Source organism: Varroa jacobsoni, unplaced genomic scaffold, assembly GCF_002532875.2.
Source record: "Varroa jacobsoni isolate VJ856 unplaced genomic scaffold, vjacob_1.0 scaffold_797, whole genome shotgun sequence".
NCBI classification, from domain to species: Eukaryota; Metazoa; Arthropoda; class Arachnida; order Mesostigmata; family Varroidae; genus Varroa; species Varroa jacobsoni.
In genome coordinates, this window is record NW_019213699.1 from 133,985 (window position 1) to 159,557 (window position 25,573).

General features: G+C 43.1%; 2 protein-coding genes across 4 annotated transcripts in view; both read right to left on the minus strand.

Moving 5' to 3' along the window:
* Positions 1-19,994, minus strand: part of LOC147753022 (frequenin-1-like) — a 132,250-nt gene extending 112,256 nt beyond the window's left edge. Inside the window, exons 1-3 of one of the 3 annotated variants that reach the window (XM_086969854.1) lie at positions 19,852-19,994; positions 15,950-19,294; positions 12,157-15,369 (exon numbers count right to left, since the gene is read on the minus strand). In XM_086969854.1, coding sequence (XP_086825980.1) covers positions 12,157-12,220 — 64 coding nt within the window. In that variant the 5' untranslated portion in view covers positions 12,221-15,369; positions 15,950-19,294; positions 19,852-19,994. Of the gene's footprint in view, positions 1-2; positions 5,255-12,156; positions 15,370-15,949; positions 19,295-19,851 lie in introns of those variants that run through there. The other 2 variants (XM_086969851.1, XM_086969853.1) reach the window with 2 other exon arrangements.
* Positions 19,207-24,476, minus strand: LOC111263904 (monocarboxylate transporter 12). Its single transcript, XM_086969850.1, has 7 exons — positions 24,358-24,476; positions 23,509-23,786; positions 22,982-23,189; positions 22,270-22,496; positions 21,849-22,064; positions 21,327-21,466; positions 19,207-20,658 (listed from the first exon to the last, which is right to left on the minus strand). Exons 2-7 carry the CDS (start codon positions 23,699-23,701, stop codon positions 20,281-20,283), a joined length of 1,362 nt encoding a protein of 453 aa, XP_086825976.1. The 5' UTR covers positions 23,702-23,786; positions 24,358-24,476; the 3' UTR covers positions 19,207-20,280.
* Positions 24,477-25,573: the final 1,097 nt, after the last annotated feature.

Below are 25,573 nucleotides of genomic sequence, written 5' to 3' on the forward strand. Positions count from 1 at the left end.
ACCTTTGTGGAACAAAAAAATTATCCAATTTAGTAGTCCTTTTTCCTGCACTCAGACGCACTTGACTTATTAGGACCAAGTTGCCATTCAGTGATTCGTAGGGATCTCTCCTTAGCCGCGCGCCTTTCCTGTATCGATATGTTCATGAAATGTAGTACTGCTTGTGTTGAACAGCAATTAAATATTCCCCTTTTGACCGACATCTAATCTTTTCGCAGGTAGCGGCTTTCCGAGCGTCATATGCGTTAGGAACGTAACGCTGTCGCCAACGATAGCTGAGCGTTTTGCGAACGCAGAAGCCAACGTAACGGATTCCAGAATCGCTTCTAATGTTCAACCTTTCCGTGGACGTATTGGCATTATAGGTTCGACCGTATCGATTGCTACCACTGCTAGTCCTGGCACCATTACATTCGTACGGAATCGTAGAGTCCTCCCTGTGGTTGTACCGTCGCATAGTTGAGAGGGGCTTTTTTTTTGGGGGGTAGCCGCCAGTCCACGGAGGCAATCGCACCAAAAGACAACAAACTACATGGTATAGTCTACGGTTCTGCAATCTCGATTGTAACAAAAAACAAAAAAAATTAGTCGCGAGGAGCTACAATTACTATAACGCCGGTCGTCTCGTTTTTCTGCACTCTTCGTTCATCTTCTGTTGTGCGTCTCTGCGTGCCTGAGCGACAACTGTCACCGGATGTGCCCATTTGTATGGCACGTTTTGCAATAAATGATTTATACGAATTGAGTTCGCCTTAGAGCTGAGCTAGTACATAAAATTATGAGCTTTTCTTCGCGCGTTCCATGCTACTGATCCCAAATAATTTTAAGTATAAAAATAAAACTTAGTATTTTTAATATTTGTCAACCGTGTACGAAATGCTTGCTAATTTTCCCTTCAGTTGCGAGCTATTTCTCAGAAGTGTCATCGGACGCACGACGGAAGGAAACTATCGTAAATCGGAGCAATGAATTGCATGCTACATGTTAACAGCATACTAAACTCGAAAAGCATCGTTTCGGATCAAGTAAGCACGTTTCTGCTATCGTTTTCAATTCCAGATTAAATCTAAAGTTCTAATTATTTTCATCATTAATAAATGCGAAAAAACGTTTCAGATACAAAAAGATCCAACTGATTTAGCCGAATATTTTTACTAAAAAACACCATTCAAGCAACATTCTGATATAGAACATTTGCTAGTTGAGGAGTTGCGACACGCTACACTCAGACGCTACTTATAGCTACTACCAACAGTTTAAGCCCAACATCCATTTATGCATGACCTGCCTTCTCTCGAGTTCGTACACAGAGCTGCTCTACACAGGGGAAACACACGCATGTGTATCAAATAGGGCACAGGCCGTTTTCGCCGGCTTCTTACCCTAGAGTAGTAGTAACATCAAAGGCACGTTATTCAACGTAGCAGTGCTTTTCTCGACGGGACATATGGCCCGCAGTGCAAGTTGGCCAGCCTGGAACTAATTACGTTTATAAGGTGTGCGTAATCAGCCGTACCTTAATATACGTATACGCACACTGCAATCGATGGTCATCTCGAACTTTTTTGGTGAATTGGTGCTTTTAACCCACAAATCCCATAACGTTGGACGTTCGATGTTCTTGTTAGGGGGTATGTTAGGACCAGTAAATATTTTAGTTCCGAAAAAGAGAACCTCAGCATTGAATTGTAGCTGAGTTTCTAGTCGCAGAGACAATAATAGTATGAAAAATTTTAACAAATCATTTAGGCGTCTTTAACTGAAACTGCTTTTTTTTTTTCGTCTAGCTTCCTAGCGCAATCTCATTTGGAGAGTTCGTTAAAGCACTTAACAACGACCAGTACTATTACAAACATACCGTTGTTAAATCTTTCTCTATTTTAATGGTATCTTTTGCTATTCAACAAACGACGTACAATTCAGTTCGAATGAAGCTATGCTACATTCTATAAAAACTTCCTGAGTCCCTCTACAGGGCAAAATGACAAGGCAGTCTACCTGCATTATGGCACTGTATATAAAAAAATAGCGCTTGTTCTTTCGCTGTAGGAAAAATTGAGACATCCCAGAAGTAAACACTCGGGGACGCGTGCCACTGACAACGACGACAAACACAACGAGTACCTCCACGACACCTTACAGAAGGTGAAGCATGTTATACATCATTAAAGGCTCGTGTGCCCACACGTCTGTGTGTCCGTGAAGAAATACGTTTAGAGTAAGCAGCTATGCAGAAGTCGGTACGGTAAACAGTGTAAAGGCTTCTACTCATCATCGTACTTTTCCATCGTCTCTGCCAGTTATAACGGCCTGCTACCGCCTTATGTCGTTTACAACTTTTTTCAGCAAACCCCCCTGGTGGGGGCCCGTTTGTCGATTTGTTTAGTTGTTTATTGGATGGTCAAGATGGAGGCATGGCCGGTGACAAGCGGACGAACATGTCTAGTGGCAACGGAAGATGGTGTTTAGCCGTTCATTGTAATATAACGAGAGCGATCCTTCAGTGACGCGAATCTGCATGTAAAAGTTGAATTTTTTTAACCTGTTTCAGTGGTACTAGCAACATGTGAAATAGTGTATAATGTAATGCCTGACGGTGGTATTTATGACGTAAATATGACGGTGGTGACGTAAAGTTTAACGTCTAGCGTTCAAGGAAACTGAAGTAAGGCAATATCGTATCAATCTTAGTACTGGATATCTTTAATGCCAGAGGCGCACAAGTACTCATGTATTCGTTCCGAGTCATATGCTCATTGTCATTAGCAGCCTCAACATCATCACCCTGTTCGATCAGACGGCTGCTTGGTGTCGCGTCTGTCTGCGTCAAAATGTCGTACGGCCTTAAAACCACCCGCCTGCTGTCTCTTGCTATCTTTACGATTAAAACGAATATCACCCAATTAGCTAGGCTTCTCACATTTGCTTCTACATCTTCTTCTCGGACACCGGAGACGAGTGCCTCGACGGCGAAAACCGTAACTTCGCTAAATACGATGACATCGCGACCGCTTCGTTTCATCAATATAGAAGAACAACCGGAAGCCTTCAAGGCGTTGGGCGCGAGACTGCTTACTGTACAAACTGCCCTAGAAGTGCCAAATGCAATTACAACGATTTACTATTGGGTCCGGAAGGTATCAAGAGTTCGGCTCTATACCAATTGTGCAAGCCTTAGTCGTTTAAATACCAGTTGCCCCCTTTAAGGTAATCTCCGCTAAAGTAAATTCCCGTGTGATTTTTCGGTTTTCGAGCTAAATCGTCCGGTTTCTTCTTACATTTCTTTCTATCAGACATTCTTTGATCTTTGGAAAAAGGACAAAGTACAGGGGCTTTGTGTGGTAAGGCAGCGTAACCACTGAGCTTCTCTTTAAAGGACCCAAGGCAAGGAACAGCCTGTGATACGGTGCATTATTGTGCTAAAAAACCCACTTTTTTGCAGCAGCAGTTGAGCTTTATTTTGGCCGCCTTAAAACGTCCTGGTAATATTTCTCAGTAACAAAAGTACATCCGGCATGAATTTATAGGCACAATTTTCCCATACTATGGTGAGAAGCAGTTTGAGTTTTATTGCGGATCTCTTCGGTTTGGAGTCGCCTATAAAGAAATACTCAAACGACCATGCTCGTGTCCTCACATAATACGCGTACATCCACGACTCACACTGGTAATGACGGCTGGAGAAAATGTGGCTTTTCCTCTGAGCTAACTATTGATAAATCCGCGGTTTTTAGGAACTCAGGTTCTTCGATGTAATCTATCTTGTGAACCTTCTTGCCTCGAAACATCCTTGCAAATTGTCCGACAAAAATGTGAGATAGATTTATCTCTTCTACAAGGTTTCTGAGGATTATTTAGCGGTACTCCGGCATAAGTTATTTTGTATTTTTTAGATTCTGACTTGCACTCGCTCTGGCAAGCTGACGGTTGTATTCAACGCTTTCTCGGTCGTTGTAAATTCGTTAGTACCACTTGTATCGAAATTGGCCCGTAGTCTGATCCGATAAAGTCTTTTGCATAACCGTAAGAGCCTAATTTTTTCCTTAACATAGAGTATAATTCACGTACTTTTTTCGAAGACTCTAGTATGCAGATCGTCGATAGCAGACGCGCAGGACCATAAGTCCAGTCACAACCGGCTTTCAGGCGACACAAACCAGTCGTTTTATCGACACTGTTTTAAACCGAGTCGACATATTCACTGCCTTCTCCGTCAGCCATCGGTCTCACTTGGGCGAAGACACTCGTAGCGTCCCTACCCGCTTGTCAGTTGGTCGGTGTACCTCCCTATAAGTACTTAACTTCGCTGTTATTGTACGAAAATGTCGAAGAAGGCACGCGCTGAGGTCAATGAACGTGTGGCCCTTTGAGTCGCAAGTTCTAACAAGCAGCTACTGCAGAAGGAGTCACTAAGAGGCAAGTCCTCTTCAGTCGAGCTTCTGTCTCATATTATAAAGGAGCTCGGCCCTTATTTTCGAGGGTCGACGTAAACGTTCATGTGCTTGGCGATCGCTAAAAGTATCGTGAAATGGGAGTTATGGGAAAACGTCTGGGTTGATGATATGAAACAGTGTCGTTTCGTTAAGAAACTTCTTTTATCTTGTCGGGTCTGCTTTTTCTACTATTGAGCTCCGATACTTCAACTTTCTCGTTTGTTTGCTTTTCCTTCAGCCTTCAAAATGCAGAAAATTGCTTTAGAAAGTTTTAATGTGACGCCATTATGATTGCACAGTGCCAGTATACGCTACGCATGTATGCGCCATTTATATAATAGTATATCAATGCTCATGTAATGCGTGCGAATCTCTGTTATATCAGGCGTTGTTCTGTTCCGAGTATCTTAGCAACATAAGCACCGTTGTCCGTGAGCACGGAGCAGTTGCATAAAGATCTTGTCCGTCGTGCAAACGTTGATGCTTTTATACATGTAATGGCGATCGAATTCTTTTCCATACAACTGTTCGCCTCTCAAGCTTCTCTTTACAGGTTTGTTTATTCACGACACGACCAAGACAAGGATATCTTTTATGTGCTATTTGCCGTTTCGCCCTTGCCCGCGGAGAATGCCACAGAAGCGAAAGGACGGAATATGGATAGATATAAAAAAAAGTCAAAGAAAAACAGTGACAGATTTCTTACCAGACAACAGAGATACAAACTTAGAACGCTGTACATGAACGGTGACTGGCTTGTCTGTACGCTCCAAAAAAGTAAGCATTTTATAAGACATTCTGCGGTGGAAATGTGCCTGAGGCTATCGGAGACATCTTGATAGAATCGAGAGCCAGTAGAAGATGCAGCCGAACTCTTTTGACTATTGAAAATAAGTCAATTGTAATGGACGTTCCGTCGTTGCAACTTAAAGCTCTCTCCACGTAGCTCTGTTCCACTTGTTGACATCGCCTACCTTTCAGAAATTAGGGACTGGATTTTGACTAAAGGATACAGGAAGGTAGGTGGTTGTGAGTAGCCTATTGTGCGAGGGTACGAGCCGATCGACCGAGAGAGCCAATATAAGGCCGTCATGTAGTTGTCAACAGGATCCACGCTCTCGGTCGCACACACAGTGTTTGCACACAAGCACTTAGCTTCATTGCAGCTAACGTTGCTATGGTTGCCTCTTTTGTTGCTGTTGCTAGTGCTGCTTCAGCTATTAATGGCGATATTGTCAATCGTACGAGGAGGGCAAATGTTGAATACTAGACGCGGAGCAGGTATCTGGTAAACTGAGCGAATCGCCTGTTACCGTATGCACAAAGACGATAGACAACGGCTGGCAATTTGTAAGCCTAAAGCAGATAGGCCCAGGGAAGACGAATATGCAACTGAAAGGCGGACGTTCAGGCAAACAAGCATAGGCATAGTTCGCGGCCCATTCAGCATGATCGATAACTCCTCGGTGGCGAAAGGTTTTCCTCTCGTCTTCTTAGATACGATGAAAGGGAAATGAGTGTTCTGCGTTGATGTACGTCGCACCCCTTTGATGCAGAAAAATCTAGACACGAGCTGGGGACTCTAAGTAGGTGCGCACTTATGTTCAGGTTCAGGTGGGAACGGACGAATTAGATAAATTGGAAACAGCAACCTAGAACTATCACAGCCCGAAATTGTTTACCCGAACACGATTTTTCCTTTAGCACTACATAAACGAAGTATATTAGTCTTGCGGCTGAGCTTTCTCACAATGTTTCTTATTGTAAATTCTTTTATATATATATATATATATAGCATACCAAAATAATTAACTGGCGGTTGGAGAGTTTTTATATCACATCTATTAAAGTAGCAGTGAATACGCAATTCAATGCAATGGAGAACGAGTTTAAGTGGACGCCACGAAGGGATCCAGGATAGCGTGTACTAATAAGATAGAATTATAGAAGTATGAAAATTCACAGTTGTAATGGCCGTTCATCTGTACATGTCTTGCCACGGTATATATAAAAAGAGAGAGAATATGACCCGTGCATATAATTTTAGTTCCAGTTATGTTATGTTGAACGTGTGCATCTTTCCGTCATCGATAAGAATACTTGCAGCCTAAGTTATTTTCTAAATATTATTTTTGTCATTAACTACAAACATGTCTTGATTAGCCAACTGTTCAAACATCACTGATTGAGTTTGACCCTAAGCCTTGCGATCCTTATTTCCGTTTGTTGATACGCGCCACTTTGTGCCAAACACCAGAAAACAACAGAGAAATAAAATCGGCACTAGTATTATAAGCAGGTCGAAGAATAAAATACGAATTAAATAAAAGACGAAGCTATATTTTCATGTTTTGATTTAAATTAAAAATTTATTTTATTCAATCATAAGACCGGTGAGCCGCCAAAAAAATAATAGCCATTTGAATATCATAAAAGTTCCACTATCGTGTCGCACTTGTCCAATCTATCAGAACTGTTCTACTCATACCCTAGTATTAGTCGATTTCCAAACATCGATCTTGAACGTTTTCCGTTTCCTTTTTCTTCCGGCGTACATCTATAGCGCATATATATGTATATATATAGGAGCTTGTGGGTCACTAATGAACAAACGAGTGCCCTTGCAGCCATTCGCTCAGAATCATACACACAGGCTGAGTTTGTTGCACTCATAATGCAATATAAAAGAGTTAGTTTGATCTTTTGTCGCTACGGAGGCTGAGACCGCTGCCTTCGCTTCACGGCCTCAGTATACCGCAAGCGTAATTCTCAGCCTAGTCGTTGTCTACTGCTAGTCCGAATGCCGATAGCTTTAAGGTTTGAGGCTATGGGCAAGTAGGATGTATAAGATACTGCAGAGCGGCTGATCTACCGACCTACTGAGCGGCCGACCAATCGACACGAGCAACAAAAGAAACTCCTCAAAGATGTTTAGGTTTAAGTTTAGCTATTAGCCGTTGGGTCGATCCCGGCTGGCATTGATTCCGACTGAGTCGAGAAAGCAAGGTGAGCTAAGATCTAGGCCCGACTTGATATGTATGAGATGAAAAAGGCTCGAGAGTTAGTGGGCGCCGTTTCTTCTTCGACAAGTTAAATTCCTATGGAGTACGTAGCGACCAGTGGTAGCAAGGAACGACGGTTGCGGTACTTAGTTTATTCGGCTAACGTTAACGTTGACTGGCCAGCGGAGCTCGTGGAAGGGAGGTCCCGTTCGACCAAACGGTGCGCACAGGGTCGCGCAGCATCATGAGACTCGCTCGGTGCAACACTTGCCGCTTATCGCCTACTATGCCCCGAGGCCACAAATAGAAACGGTCTCTGAGGAGTCGGCCAGCTGGCGGCTGACTTTAGACCATCTCCAGCATCTTCGCACAAGCAACCAGGCCAAACTGGCTAGCCAGAGTTTTCAAGAACGCAAGCGGCAAGAAGGCTGCGGGGATATGAGGGGGACTGGCAAAGCGGCACCAGGTAACCAGGGGCATCCGTCGCGGAGACGGGCACCGCTTCCGCGACTACCACAGCTACTGCCATCGGCTGAACGACCCACAAAGAACAAACGATGAAGCCATCACCCACCAAAAAGACAGCGACTGCTAGCACTAGCGGTGGTCCTGGCCGACATGGCGGCAGGCCTGCCGGTGCTACTTCTGTTGCCTTTGCTGTCCCCGCAGGTGACCGTTTTCCGGCAATACAATAAATGAGGAAAAGCCTTTTTTGCTTCTAGGTTTCTTATTTGATCCTGAATGAGAAGGAGACAAAAGCACCCGCCACTCACAGACTTAGGCACAAATGCCGTAACACCGGCACACACTCGGTCAGGAGTTTTTTTTTCTTTCCCTCTGTCGATTCGTCCAGCCTGAGGCCACCGCGTACTACCCGATTTTTTCAGGCCCCTTTTCTATCTAACCTTCCTTCTATCTCTCTATATACATAGTCGTTTAAAATCCCTAGAGGAAAACACCTACTGAAAAGAAACATATGTATGCACTACATACTCTATGCATATATGTCGTCTGTGTGTTAATACCATGACAGCCCAACCCTCAGTACAGACAGACAAATATTATGGTTTCGTGTAGCCAGTGGACAGCGGAAGGATAAGAACGTCTAGTGCGTTTTTTTAAATGACAAGGTATAACGTCCTGATTTCGACTGAGTTTCTGCGCATTTCAATGACGGCGTCGGTAAACCACGTTACTAAACGAAAAAAAAAAAAAAAAAGTATGTAACCTTGTCCATCAACCTCAAAACTGTATTGCTTATATATATTTGCTTTTCATTACATACTAGCAGCGACTACAAGCACTGCTGTGCGGTCTTGATGAAAACAAATCAGCTTTTCCGCGTTCTGAACTGTTATAGCACGCTAAGCTGTCAATTGTTGATATCAATTGGTAATATGCTAAAAGTGAACCCAAATGTTCAGTATAGTTTTGGGTTGAAAAGAGGTTCACCGCCGGAGGAGCTTTCTTTGTAATCCCATTATGCAGAAGTGGCATAGAACATGTCGAAAAAACAGGGAACCGGTGGTGATCCGTCGAGCACTGCACTGTTGCAAACACAGTCGGATTCACCGGTCGTTGACCACTTAAATCGTTGCCAAATTATTCCAGCCCAGTCAAACACCGCACCTACTCTAGCAAGGACAACAACACCAAAGCACGCTAGTATGCACGCCAGTATGTACAGCAATGCACACGAGACCAATGTGCATACGACGACGACGACGACGACGACGACGACAACAACAACAACAACAACAACGACGACGACGACGACGACGACGACGATGATGATCTTGACCGCAAGACTGCGAAAACGCTCATGTTCCGTTCAGCTCTCACGGGCGCGCTCATATGAATGGCACGGGCAACATCGATAATTGCAAGAACCCAGTGATGCTACTTGAAGAGACGAAGAGTACCGAAAGCCTGAATTAACATCTTAGTAAAAAAAAAATGCCCTGAATGTAAGATGAAGAGTTCCCTCTCTGGAACAAACTTTTACGGGTGCAGTCACGTCTACTGAAGACTATTTTGTTGTCAAATGAATCCGTTGGGACATTATTGCGATCGGCTAAAAATAACAAATATATGGCCAAATAATCGACAGCAGAACTAAAAGGAAAAGGTAAAAACAAATGATGTTAATTAGCAGGTGGCATCGCAACTGAACTTATCAGTGTAGTCAATAAATTCTCTAAATGATTTAACAACAGCTGGACTGGAAGAGAATCCGAGGGTTGCCTGGCTTATCTATCGGATTCAGGTTAGATGATTTAAAAAGATTTCCCCTCAAAATCTAGCCGCCCTGGTAGCATCACAATACGCGCACGGAGATCCTGAAGCTTTTGCCACTCGCAAGCAACGAATGTAATTCCAAAATCGATTTCTCTATGATGATATTTTTTTTTACTAAACACAGAATTATTGTTGCGGTATCAGCCTACGTGTCGTCAAAGCAACGCAGACTGCTCGGACCGTTCATAATTTCGAGTTACACGAATGCTAAACAATTGGTATATCGAGGCCATAGAATGCTTTGAAGGAAAGAAAAATTATGGAATACAATCTTTAGTCAGTAATGAAGGTACTGCCACTTGGAAGACACCCACGGTATAGTTGAATTTTGCTTAGACATTATAGTTAGAACGATGATACTGCTGGCGAGCCTCAGCTGGTTGATGCTATATCCTCGATGCATACTATGAGACGCACTAAGGAGTGAATAGCGGCTAGCGAACGTATCGGAAAACGTACTTTGGAAGCGACAATACGCTTCCGATCTGGCGCTAGCATCGAAACGACAAATAACTATCGAAGTTATTAAGGTAGTTTCACCTAACCAGCTGCCGAAAGAACTATTCACCGGTCAAAAAATGGTCGGACCAGACGCTGTTATATCTATTTCGAACTGAACCGTATATAACAATACAGTAATAGAAAAGCCAGAACATAGGCGCACATCAGCAATATTAATACAAACACTTTCAACAAATAACTGAGAACTAATGAGAAATGCAATGAAAAGGACTTTGAGTCCAGTTAGGTCGGCGACTATGGCATCGAAGCGAGACGTCCTCGATCAGCTTCTAGACTCTGTGAAATTAATTAGGTGAGGGTGGAAATAATCTCAATAGTTGTATACTAGCAGATGTGCGAACAGCCCCAGAATGTCGTGCGTCTTCTTTCAACGAAAAGTTGACTTTACGCTGAAGGCTCCGCACCATCATTGTCGAACAAACAGCAGTAACAGAAACTATTAAAAAGGCCCAACGTGACTCCCAACTCTCTCTACGTTCCCAATCTCTCTACGTCTCGCTACGACGAGAAAGTTTCCCAGATGATTGTTATGCAGAAATGCTTTAGAAGTCAAATACAACTGAACAAAGGACCCGCCAGCCAATGATGACTTTCGATAATGTTCACATCAACTGAATATCGCAATTTATGGGCTGTTCCGTAGAGAGAGGACGTTCGTATACTGTGTTACGTAGAAGGCTAGTCTTCGGTCTGCTGAATGGGACCGCTGCGCATAACTGCGCGTTTATTGACTGCGGCATGATGTCTGCTCGTAGAGAAAAACAATGTGTCAGCAGAAATTTGTAGAGTTTCTGCTGAAGCATTGTTCGCTCCAACTAGACATCAGATTCGTGCACTTGGTACTCGTTGTCGAGGACGCTTGTGTAACTGGCGATCATCAATCAAGATTCCTATATGTTGAGGTCACAGGCGTTGAGCTGACAGCGAGTACAACGTCACCTGGTACTGCGAGAAAGAAGACCCAGATGAGCATGGTTTCCACAGCTTTTCGCAGTGTGCCATATTTCGCAGTATGTTTATGGGACTCATTTGGTCTACTCAACGGGTGGGTCCCTGGACAAGACGAATGTAGACATTGGACGCGCGTACTTTTTTTTTTTTTAGTAATGGCGATGATTGTGAGCTAGCCGCTGCAGCAGTTCACTATGTGCAAAAAATAGTTTTCGCCCATAAAACATTGGCGCCAATCTACCAAGCCAAGTCTACCGGCTGACTTCATCTGGTTGATACATTTCTATTGATTGGACTGTCATCACTGCAGATCGCTGATGGATGGTTCTAAACCTTTTCGACTCCTTTGCACCGAACGCAAGGTAGACTTACCGAACGGCGCAGTTCAGATGGATTCCGATAAGTGCACATATTATGACAATGACGCATACAATTTACGGGGAAAAACAATTACAGTCCATCGATCAAAATATAGAAAGCTACTTACAAAAGAAGGATGCAATCGACTGTGTTAAGACAAAGCGGGCACAGGGAGCTAAGAACCAGTTTGAAAAACGATCTGAATGAGCATCGATACAGCAGATCTGAATTAATCGACAAGCCTCAACTTAATTACATCCACCGAACGTTTAGTGACGTTTGGCCTTAATTATGGGATTAGAAAAAAAGGACCTGTTGGTTATTTTCATATGGATATGATGGTATCCAGATATGGTAAATTCATATGGATAGAAATGCATGCAAATGTGCGAGCGTATATATATTGTGCAGTCTGATGTACGATCTTATAAATCCAAATAGTATGTATAAGCACAGAAAAAAATGTATGATCTAGTATGCTAAATTGACGTATATTCATGTGTATACCCTTGAAACCTACCTACGCGTGCAGTGATGGGTCATGTTCATATGCGATTCGAATTGTGTCTGCTACGTTTATCGGTACTTACAATATGTCTCCTTGGCGAGCCGGGCAACTACTTCCCCCTTCAGTTTACTGTTCTTCTTGCCCATGTCAGCCAACGGCGATTGTATACTGGTGAAACGTTACGGCTGTTGATTCTACGTACTGTCGCTGCTGGGCTGATATTTCTGTTATTTCCTAGTCTACCAGTCGTCGGCCCATTGGAGGTTGCTATTGCTGGCTTAATTAGCGTCACCTGGACAGTTAACCAATTACTAGAAGGCCAATTGTAGGTGATCGCGTTCGACAGCTCTGTCGAATAGAAACTATATTCGCTTTGTCCTGATTAGTAATAGCTGGCTGATACGCATCAGCTTTCCTAATGTATTTCTCTTTACACACTCACGCACGAACGAAGCACACGCTTGTATCACTAACCGGTAAGCTGGCATCGTACACAGGCATCGCTCATACTATATGTCTTGGTCGCGTGCTTGATGTTGGAATCGTTCTCTTCAGTGAAGAATCTTGGGTAGGTCGGCAGTTTCCCTGGGACCACGTTGCAACGCCTCAACCGGCCCGAGGTATGTAGTGTTCAGATACATATTTTTGCTTAGATCTACAAAACGAGAAAGGCGAAACATGATCCGACCTTCGTTTCGTACCGAGCACGCCTTCAACCGCGACAGACTGAATTCACCTTGATCTTTGATACCAAACGTATAGTCATGGGTAGAACCCCTGGCGCGCGTTCTAGGCTGGACAATTTCACGTAGGCGTTTGTTCTTAAAACTGAATAAAATTTTAGCTAGTCTTTCCCTTGTTTTTTACCTTTTCAGGTTTGCCTGATGGTATTGTTAGCTAGTTGGATTTATTCCGACTTGGCCTATCGGTTGATGAACAGGCAGTAGCGTTTGCTTCCGGTACCGGGAGTATCACTGGTTGCTTTAATTTTGCCACAGGTCCATCTAATCGAGCGGGTCTCCGTATTATGCGCTGATAACGGTAGGGTATAGATTACGGAGCGATGGATTTCTTTGTTCCGTCAAATAAATCGAATTTCTTCTTTGTCAACAGCCTCGGGCTTTTGTTGCAGCTGAGGGATACCTTACCGTAATGTCCTTTACCTGCTCGACTGAGTGAATTCGCGCCGTCGCGCAGATTTACAGCGTCGACGCTTGAGGCTAGTGGCAAAAATCATCTGTTAATAGTGAAACCGGCGGAGATAATTAATCGTAGGTATCAAGACAACGAATTGGTGGTCTCTATCAGTTGCTGCCGATACTACGGGATACCGCTGTGGTGAAATAACAGATATGTTGGGTTTGTTTGTTTGTTCAAATATTACTTTGCCATATTTGATTGTTTGTTTGGCTTTGTAGCTAATCGATTAGCTGTTTGCTCTAAGTCGCTTTCATGGGAATAACATTGCCGTTGGTCTAGATGTAGTTGGGTGGAAAATTCCCGCTAGTAATAGTGCAACAATGGATTGTTTGTTAGCCTGTGTTTAGGCTCGGTGGCTGTTGTCGAACAGCTGATTAAGGTGGATGGATGCCGCGACTACAGGGATGATGGTAGTTTTACTGGAATATCGGTAGCTGGTCGGTCGATAAATTGATGAATAAATATGTGAGTGGATTATCGCTTGCTTTGCATTTGTCTGTTGATTAATGGGCTCGTCGTAACTAAAGGAGACGACATGTTTGAAAGGATTCTCTAACTGATAAACAAAATCTCGACTGCTGTCGTTGCAATTGCTTGCTTTTCCTTATTTACTAGTCTTATTTGTTACTTGCCCTTCGGCCTGAAGTATGACAGTGGTACAACCACGTCGTTCGGGGCGGGAAATATTATGTAGGCGATGGATAATGAGTGACTACTTGTTCGCAGAGTTTGCGGCTATTGAGTACTGGCGGCACTCGTCGCACGCTCGTTATTTGCTGTGTTTTGAGTGCTCATTAACTAGCAGAAATCTTCGTTGCTATTAAAACCAAAGTAGTGTAAAATCACACTTCATTCTGCTCGTCTGACAAGTTGACCATCTACTGCAGCGGATCAGCGTAATACTTGCACGATTACTCGATTGCATATGCGGCGAAACAGTGAATGGAAAGCCGGTGCATGAAGTGAACGTTAGATAACGCATATATGATAGAAGGCCGGAATCTGCGTTGAGTTCTCTAATCCCAGCTAATCCAAAGACGATAACGCTTTATCCCTCTGTATCCACAATATACAAATCGCGAATCGCGTTCCCGGACAACAACGTACCGAGTTGACGCTGCCGTCAGTTATAGTGGTTTTCCTTTAAGTTTTTCGGTTACAGCCACTCACACCTATATGTACGTGCACGATCACTGGACAGTGAAGAGAGACACACCAAATGGTAGCCACAGGCGGGAGAACGGTCAAAGGTGGATTTAGTAACAACAACTTGTCGTTCGACAGGACCACAAGAACAGCGACAACAACAGCAGCAGCAGCAATAACAACAACAACAACGAACCAGAAGGTAAGCAACCCGCTAAGTAGCTGCTACCGACTGGGTATCGTCTCGCTGCGCTATCTTCTATCTTTTTTTATCGGTTCTGCCCCTCGTCCGACCTGTACACTTCTTCCTGCCGGTGGCGACGAGAAGCACGTCTAACGCCGTACAAACGATGGGTGACAGGGAAATCGCGATCAATGTACGCGCGCCCTTACCACCTTAGTTCTAACGAAATACATACGAGGTTATTATGAGAATGAGGCATAAAGAGAAGCACAGGCACAGACACGCATCGGCTAACGTTATTCGCCTTCTGCTGAAACTTTACTGTTTATCATGATTAACCTATGAGATTCGATACTACGGATAATTATGCTTAACTTCCACTGTTTTCTTTCTTCTCCTACTTGTTCCTTGTATTGTTGCCAGTCTAGTAGTTTTGTTTCTTTGTCGTTACACGGACGCACTTACGGCAAACGAGGAACAAATCAACGACGCTGCGGTATATGTATTCATATAGCACAAAAGCAAACCCCCCTGGACAGAACAGCTGTTATGATTGGGTTCTCCGGAGAGAATGCAACGGTGGGGGCGATGCGGGACTAACGCGCTGCCGCTCCACTTGCTGCCGCAGAAGTTGGACGACGCTTAATCGTCAAAACAATTCGCGCCGCAGTCCTCTTTGTCGTCGCCGTCGCCTTCGTCCTCGTCCTCGGAATCGGCTTCTGTCTGTCTTTCGCCCGTCACGTACGTCACTTAGCTCAGCCGAGGCTGTCGTTTGTTACAAAAAGAGAAAAAGAAAAACTTCTAGTAAACGCTAACCTTTCTTCTTGTTCGCGAAGGCACTTTCGACACGCGCAATTATCTACTCCTTCTATCACAATTATCTACTAACAATCGACCGTAATGTACCTGACACACACGTTGCCTTCCTATGCAACATCGTACAAAATAAGGCTACAGGCTTATGACGCGCCTAACAACTACTCCAAATAATAATAACAACAATGACATTCACTTCACGATTATAATTACGGTGCTGTATCTCCCAATGTAATTGCTTCATAAACAAAGCATAGACCCTGACCTCGTTGCTGCGGACTAGGTTCAGGTCGAATTTCGGATACTAATGTCCCTGGCCTCTTCTGCTGCTGATCAAGAGCAGGAAAGTTGACTAACGTCAGATAAATGCTGCCAGTGTAACTGGTAACAACAACAACAATAACAACTCTGATACAGGTGGCGACACATGGTTACGAATGCAGGTAATGTAGTCATGAACAGTGGCCGCATGATCATTTCAAGAATCGAACCTTTACTATCCTTTCTCTGGAAGTCAAATTTTTCGTACCTGCAAAGTTGCAGCAGGAGAATCGTGAGACGTCTTGCTACCGTTACTATCGATAGGACAAAGCACAGCTGTTGGCGGCAGCAGGAGCGGACTTTGTCCTCGGTGTTGCCTTCTTGGTTCTTTTCTGTAGTATGGTTTCCTGTTTATGGCACTGCTGCAGAAAGGCTGAGCTCGCGCACGTACTTGAAACTGGACGGCAGAGAAGAGACAGGGGAACCCAGTAAAAAACTGCTAATACCGTTTCTGTGGTTCAATAGGAGTTTGAGAAGGAAGAAGCACAAGAGTCAACAGGTCTTCGCCGCCGGAAGGCGCGTGGCGAGGCCGAACTCGCTGTTGCCGCTGTTGTTGTTGTTGTTGTTTCGAAAACTTTAGTTGCCAAAGCTGGGGTAGTAAGCCCCGTAGATTAGTTTGCCGCATTACTACTATCGCGTTTCCCACACTGGACACAGCCGCTGCTGCTATTACCTCGATAGCTTTCGAAGGCCGGTCCTACTACCACGGTCCGTTGACAAACCGTTAACTGATTCGAACTAGTGTTCTCGTAGTAGCCGTAGTAGACCGTCACTCGACGCACTCAACAGTCGCTGCTGTCGCAACCGTCTTCGTGGCCGCGGCTGACCGCGTCAGCAATTCCTACTTTTTGCGGTGCCATCTTTGTGGGCTCCTCATGCCGTGTTGCAGCGAGACTAGCGTCACTTTGCTTGTCTTTGCGCTGGTGAACCTGCCGCATGCTTTGCACTCCCGCGCCTGTCGCCGGGGCTGATTGGTGGCCCCTGCCAACTCGTGTTCACCACAACAAGCCTACAATTGCCCTTTCCCTCTACTGGGAAAGAGAAGAGCACCAACGTTTGGCCGGCCGCTGCTATAAGCGTACTTGCACGACTATCAGCACTAGCTACCCCTCCCGCAGTTCATTCCGTCGGTTCCGAGTCTGTCCCGATACATGTAACGCACGCGTACGCTACAGCAGAGACCCCCAGATTATCTTCGCCGGTGCCCGCCAGGGACCGCCACCTTCCTGGTAGTCCAGACTGAGCAGCAAACAGGGTGCTAGCAGTATCTGTTCCTTTGGACCCCTGTAGGATAGTAGTTATCCGGAAAGGGACTCAATGACAGAAGCATCCAAGTCGAAATATAGCTAGTCATGTTGCGGCCGTCTATACGTGTGGCTGCGTGTCTACGCACGTGTGTGAACGAGAGCATCTGTATTTGGGAAACAGAAACTGATTCTAGTTGTGGACTGATAGTGAATAGACGAGCTCACGAAATGAAGGAAGCTTTGGAACGTGACGCGCGGGCGTCACGTAGGCACCTTCCGTAATAGAAACGGGATCTGAGGGTATAGCGCTGGTCAATAAGAACACAGGCCTTAATGGAACATTTGAAGGATAGAAAACGAAAAAAGTGCCCCCTGGGAGGCCTATATGGTTTCTGGTAGTCAAGTGAAGACGAGCTACCCTGTGGCATGAAGATCGCTCCGATGGAAAAGCATGTTCCCATCATAGTTGCTTCCACAGTTCAGCACATTCATACAACAGATATCTACATATATATATATAACTGCTAACTCTGCCTTAAACATGTTTTGCTAAAGGAAAGCTATGTATATTTTCCAGTCGTTAGTTAGACCATGAAGCCACAAAAGCAAGTTTGGAGGTCTATATTTATACTGTTAAGTCAATAGGATTTATTTCTTAGGAATCGAAGGCAAAGATCGTGGCACCGCGTTAGACAGGATACCAATCAAGCCCAACGACAGGTGACTGTCTTGTTGACCACACTCACCTCTGACGGCTGTTTTTCTAACCATTTTCCATACTTAAGTTATCAAATAGGACGTCTTTAACCGAAGTAATACATATTCTTGAAAACCGTGCCACGGATAAGTATGATACGCATGCTGCACAGAACAGATATACGCTGTGCGTGACTTACTACTGATTAAGTTGAATCTGAGCAGCGTAGAAAAGATACCAAAAATCCAGATGCAGACTACGTTGGTAGTCTTACAACTATATTCGAACGAATAGTTTACCACTTCTGTGTTTGGTAACTAATGCTGTGCAAAAATACCCTGTCAAGAGAAACCGGTCAACAGTTTGCCGTCGACAAGCCTAACTCTGACTGATGCTTTACGTTATGCGACGGTACTTATGGCTGGTGCTCAGCATGCCAAACAACGTCGAGTAGCGATAAAGATATTTACGTGCCTCCTGCCGAAAACGGTAAATTTGTAGATGTTATCCACGATACCATCTTGGTAAGCTGATTTTGTTCGGACTAGCCAGATTTTTGTCCAAGATACGTAATTTGAATAAAATAAAAATTCATTATTTTAATTTATTTTGTATCGATTTTGTTCGGAAAATCCTTCCAAGTCAAATTAGCTTTCAGAACTCGACGAGACTGCAGAAATTCGAAAATCATATGTCCGCCATCTGTTTCGGATACTAGAGCTGTAATGGAAGGGGATTTTTCTCGAACAAAATTACGTTGTACATTTCTTATCTATGTAACCCTAGGGCCGTCTGTCAACTGTCCCCCATTTTTCTCTGCCCACTGAGAACTAGACCATCAAAATTACGCTGAGTTCAACCTTTGGTTCTCATTTTTCATGCCGTAAGATACAACAAACCACTGTTAGCAAACACCTGCGACATTTCGACGAGACGGACTTCTCTGATACGAGACACTGTCATCTGAAATGAATGCCAATCAACCTAATATTACATCGGTCAGATATTCTCTAACTAATACAGTTATAGTTCACAGATGATCTCCTCTGATTTGATCTGCTTCCATTGAAAGGTTGCCGAACATATTGTTCTACAATTGCTAACTGTTCAGCACGAGCCAGTCACCTAAAGCAAGCCTGCCGCTATGCTGTTGATCTGATAAAACCAGTAAACGATCATTATAGGTGTCGTGTATATTCAATGAATTTAACGAAGTTTTTTTTTTTAGAAATGTTGAACTTCGCTTAATCACTAATAGGGCTTCGTAGTTCAAGTGCCCTTTTGGTAAAAAGTGTGTGTGTTGTTTGAATGCAATGCGCCAGCTCTTGCCTCGAAGGCATCGGTAGAAGGCTCGTTGAAGTCGCGTATGTTTGTTATTAAAAAATAACGAAAGGTACGGTGCATATCATAAAATTGCTATACGTACTGAAAGGATCATACCATTAGCTGCTTGAATTGTAATCCATTTTGCAGTACAACGCAGTGTTACACATTCTATTTCGTCTTATGTTTGTTTTTCAAAAACAAGCAGAAGTTGTTGTTATAATCATTGTTTTCTGTTCCATGAGGACAGTCGCCACAAATCAAGACACAGGATTGTTCCAATTCTCTGAAAGTACAATAAAATTTATGTTTATAAAATTCTGTAGTCGACAACGTATGTCCAATAGCATCTAATTAACACGTAGCTTTTTTTTTTATATTTGAAATTGGTTCTTAGTAACATTAAAAAATAAGGTGGATTTTTGTGTCGTTCCTAATCGTTGCCATCTGAATTGACAGTATTGAATTTGGCCTCATTAAAATAACATGACTGACCACTTGGCAGAGTTCGGCTTACGCTGCCACCTTTCACAGATGGACGGCGTAGAAAGGAGACGCGGATACAACGATTTATAGATGCAGGAAGCATAATAGCGCTCATTGCTTTTTTTTTTTTATATAAATAGATCTATTTTCACGATCTATATATAGTTTATGATCAATTTGCATGTCTCCTAATAAGCAGGACAACTAAAAGGATCAGATCCACTGACACAAGATTTTTGCATAAGTGGACTATCGAACATGCCGGCTAAACACACACACACACACATATAACATAGTGTTCTACGTAGAAGAATTGTTTTTTCACCAATAGATTTCGATAGGTTCGAAAAGAAATACCTGAAATTGATCTTTTTAACAATGAAGATGTCGGCCGAAGGCTGAGTCGGACAGCCGGTGTGTGTTAGGCTTTGGCCGATGCGAGCTGCGTACGTCTATTAGGTGTCGTTGTTCAAGCCTACCACGTCGCCAACTACAGCCCATGGTCAATGGCCTGACCCTGTTCTCGAGATATTGTGGGCGACATCGATAATTGCCCACCTCAATTCTGAAAACTGAATCAATACGCTGGCGAAGGATGGCCGCGAACAGTTAATACTACTCAAATGAAAATCTCGGAACTTAATACATCGTTGGATATTTAGTTCCATCATAAATTAAGCTCGGAATAATAGAAACGCATTTATAGGTGTGTAGAATGTACAGTAAATTCGAATCGCCTGAGCTCGATCCGTGCCATAAATATCCGCCATGGTAGTTCAGAGTTCGCTACGCATTTTGGGCTTGGCTGTCGTTTTGCGCCACGGTAGATTGCCTAGAAAAATTTGTGCGGGCTAGACGTGTAACTCTGCTCATCCAGTAACTTGAGCAAAGAGCGCAACAAAATGCAACGAGAAGAAACAAGCCATTGTAACTTCTTTGGACATCGCCAAAGTATCCGACAAGCCAGGGACGAGCAATCGTAACGCATCCGCAGACGAATAGCGCGACGCCAGTAGTAGGAACAAGATGATTTAGGCCGAAATCGTTGACCAACTGTACGGGAACTAGGGTAACTTTGGCGCCACAGGTACAGCCCACTACAAATGAAAGTACGATGAACACGACTGAGAGGGAGTTCGTCACCAAGAAAACCAGACAGATGGCCTGTTAAAGAAAAAATAGATTTTAGCTATCAAATCTGTGGGCAAACTAAAACGAGACGATAAAATTTCTATACGTTTAGATATTGCAGCACAGATAGGGATAATAAAGCCAGCAACGGACTGGCGTTAAGAATACCTATAAATATGAAAAATTTTTAAATCCCCTTGTAAGCCATATACTCATCCTTTAAAGCAACAATTAGCTTCCTTGGATAAAAAAAAATAATAAAATTAAAACTAAATAGTAACTAATTAACAATTTAAATTGGGTATTTATATTATTATTATTATTATTATTAGCAACTGAAAGACATTAAAAGAAGCTCAAAGAAGAAAAAAAAGGAGATAATTCGTCCACTGATGCAAAACCAGTCATCTCACTCCGATTAGATTATAAACAAATCCAAAGAAAAGATTTTAATCTTTACAGAATATTATACTTGTGTGAGAACAGATTACGTATATAGCAGCGTCACATCACAGAACGTTTTTAATAACGTCTGTGCAGCTTCTATCCAAAACGCACTCATATGAAACGAACGAAGCCGATACAATAGTATCTCAGCGTTGCTTTATTTTTTGTTTCTTGTTATACATACATACATACATACATACCTACTTCCCTAGGGTAAAATGCACGATGTCAATACAAACTGTAGTAGTACAGACCTCAACCGTGTAGCTAAAAGCCAGAGCACTCTGCCATGAAATTAAGTTAGCATCTATAGCGATGCCAGAGACGAATCTTGCTAGCAGGTCGCCGCAGCAGTACGTTGGCAGGACATACAGGGCCGATGATTCGGGGATACCTGCAAATATTTTATATAGTTATGCTGCCGTAGTAATTGATCAATATCGAACTGTTTAGATATTTCTATATATCTGGAATGTAATCATATGGTATGCATGGATATTTTAACTCCATATTAATGGAACCTTGTTCAAGCGCTTTCGAAACGGCGCAAGGCTCCAAGTCTTCTTATAATCGTAACTACGTAGCACCTAAGGCTCACACGGACCAGGAGGTGAACGTTAAGCTGAGCCTGTTCTGTTGTACAGTATTCCAAATAGTCAATATATATATACAATGGCATGTATATTACACACTTTACCAGTACACTGCACGCGTGCAGCTGCAAGGCTGTGCACATGCAATAGCGAAAATAACTCTATAGTAGAGAAGCCGTTTACCTATATTTAGCGCGTGATCGTACGCAAGGAGCAAGAACAAATTCATTACGTTGTAGGTTATCGTCACCGAAATTACATGCACGATGAAACGTGGGGTGAGCATGTAAGGGTGCTGACGCGTCGAAGAGGCTGTCATACTGCGTCTAGAACGAGGGGAAGAGATCTCGTCTGAGGCAAATCGTTCTTTTTCGGCGTCCATTATATCACCAGCTTCAACTAAAAACCACAAGGATTATTAGCAGTTGTATACATAGTCACTCTGTTACAAAGTACTGTTTCATTGTTCTTAAATCCTTTAGAAAACATTTTTCTGAATCTGGAACCTTTTTCTCCGATTTTTGGACGAAGCAGTTTTTTTTATATAAATAGGGACACTTCTGTTCTGGGGTGAATGGCAACTTGTGATCGCTTAGAAATTTACCTTCGGTAGAAAGATTTCTGTTAACTCTTCCGGAAGTTTCGCACTGTGGGGAATACCACCGAGGTGTCCGGAGACCCAACGAGAACGGGACGGCCCCTAGGCCAAATACTCCGGTGATCAGGAGGGCATTGCGAACACCATAGGACGTAATAAGAGCCTGCATCGCATTCGGCGCAAAAATTGTCGCTCCAGTCGATATAGTGGACGTCACCGCGTTTGCAGCTGTTCTAAATTCCAAGACACGATATCATGTTAAGGTATTAGAGTAGGTAAAATCGAATCAAATTTTTGCTCTGAGGATGATAAAGAAATATAAACACAATATGAGACATCAAATAGCAGGATCGAATGATTTTTTGATATTGTTATCTGCGTGCATCAGGAGCGACAGTATTTCACGCCTGGAAACCTGTCACAAAAAAAGTTGCTCCACTTTGAGTATTTACATTTCTTAAGCACTCAGAACAAAATTCGGAAGCGCTCTAGCTGACTTTCTTTAACTTCAGGGTTATCCAGAAGGTGTCATTAAACTAAGAAAGTTCGGTAATATCAAAGGCAGATCTCTGTGCAATATATCTTTAATCTGCTTAATCCACCGCAAGATTATATAGCTTCCTGAATAACCTGTTTCTCTATAATAAGATCATAGAAGAAGAAGAAGAAGACTTAAGTTACGATTCCCATTTAAAATGATTCCTCAACGTGTTATTACCTTCTTTTTTTAAAGTGCTGCATGAGTAAGAGCGTGGAAAATACGTAAATGGCTGCGAGGCAGAAACCGTGGAAAGCAAGAACGATTGATATATGGGTCAGGTTTTTAGCGAAGTAACTCAACATTAGTGATATGGAACTGGCAAGGCAGGACAGAGGAAGCAGGGCCGACACTGGTATGACACGTTGAAGTAACTGAAGCGCTGGACCTATGTCGTGACAAGATCGATTTTTAATTATAAAACCGTTATAATGATCATAACAGAGTCTCTACTGTTCGTTGATACGACATTTAGGTGTTTTAGGAATTTTGCGCTCAAATGAATAGGCTTACTGTCTGAAGGACTTGACGATACTGTAATTTTGCTATCCTACTAGATTCAAATTAATTGAAGAGTTATTTAGCAAACCTGCTAGCCCTAGGCATAGTGCGTACGGTTATATGAAAGCGTAATTCCTTTCTCGAGCGAATAACAATGATATGATGTCTTAAAACAGAGAGGTAGCGTTGATGAATAATAGACTCACCGCAAATTTGAGAAGAAGCGGTAAGTAAAGTCAGAGGCCAGGAAGCCTCGTGGCGAGAGAACTGCCACTCCGATAGAAGACCGACAAAGGTAACGCCCATAGTCTTCAGCGAGAAAAGAACGGGAATTTGCGTGAGTCCCGCTAGACACGCAGCGGCCCACGAACGGCATGAGTCTGGCCCTTGGAATCGCATTTTGAGGTAGGGCGGACGTTTAGATAGATAAACAGACAGTCCTGAATCACAGTCTGGCGTCGGACGATTTTTGTACCAATAAATTCTGAAAATAGTCAAGAAAGGTGACACAGGACGGCCACACTATAAATCTTACTATAGTACAGGCTGTAAACATTCAATGTAGCAATGCTAGCAAGATATAGCAATCCAACATCGTAAAATTCCAATCAAGGACGCAACCATAAAAACCTATTCTCAGTTTTGAGTCACACTGCCATGGGATCTGTAGCGTTCATCAGTACTTCAATCATTGGTTGAAAACCTATTAAACAAGCCGCAAAGTGGCTGGACAAGAAAGAAGCGAATTGTTTAGGATGAAGAAGAAGAAGAAACCGATAGAGAGAAGGATATGTGCGCAAACTTTGAAAATACGCAGCAGATGTTTCGAGAAGCTTAGTTAAAAGTTACCACTTGCGCAAATCAGGAATCGGCGGCGAACATAAATCCATCGGATCGGTGTAGATATAGGGGAGCCGTGTTTGTTTAAGTACGTAAGGTCTGAACGCGTCAGATCACACAGAAACATAAATACATCAGATCGAATAATTGAAGTACCCAAAGAGGACTTTTGATCAAGTAGCTCGTACGCCTCGAAAATCAGAAACTTTACGTACGATTCTCGTCGTTCGCATCTCCTGTGCTTTCTAAGTAGTCAACGTTTGGCGGACTCTATTGACTTCATTGGCGGACTAATGATCCTCTTTTGCTTGACGAATAGAGATTGATGGAAGCTGGCAAACGGCTATATTGAAGAAGCTGCATAATACTTGCTGTTTATGTCTTGCAGCTAAACGTCAAGGATTACTTAGATTGATTTAAAAGCGGTCCGCTCTTACGCACGTAAAGTGACTGTCGTTGCTAGCCATAAGATAAATCATCTAATTTGAACAGCTATCGCGAGTTCCTCTCGGCAAGTTTCACTGTTGCACAATGAGTCAGTAACTTCGGCGTTCCGCTTTCATTCACCAAAGCAATATTCGTAACAGGAAAGCTTTTCCACCGTATTTTCAAATGTTATAACTATTTATATAATCAACAATTGATGTCAGTTTGCTCGTTTTCTTTTACATTTTGAGCACGGCTACTGCGAATCTGAATTTTTCAAGTATGAGACACGTATGTATGACGCTGGTCGATAGATCGACTCTTATGATACGGTAAAAGCGCGAGGCGAGACCATGTTCCCTTACTTGGGATTCGCTGGCTAAGTCTACGTCATTCATCGCATTCGTGAGAAAGGCATATCGGCGAGACTCTCTAGCCTCTCAATATGTAGCTAGCCACGTTCGGTCTGCTAACTAATACATACTTGACAAGTACACAGTTTCTAAATAAAGACCTAAGGGAACAGCGTTTCAAATGTACTGCCACGATATTCCGGCTCGCCTGACGCAAGTTACCGAATTAAAACAGGTACTTCTATCCGAAATGACGTTGTCTGCAAAGGTCCTAGTTGTTCTGTGTGTATGGTCACTTGCACCGATATGCGTCGCAGTAAATGATTTTTTAAAATTTGGCGACTTGGCCCAGATACGTTGCTTGGACATGCAAGTCCAAGTCAAATCTTCACAGTTGTATAGATAACTCAAGCAGCATGAATATATATATATGTATATATATATAAGACCTCCGTAAGCCGAGATCAGATTTTTGTCGATTTTTACTGGTCATTTTCGAAATAATCGCGACGCTCTCCATTCACAATATCAGCAGCTCAAAAGTTAGCAGAACATAAAGCAAAAATAGGCAAGGCTATGGCTGTCTGTGCCTTATAAGCTCACTTAGTTATTGCTTATATTCAAGAAAAGTCTTGTTTCTAGCTCAAGTATA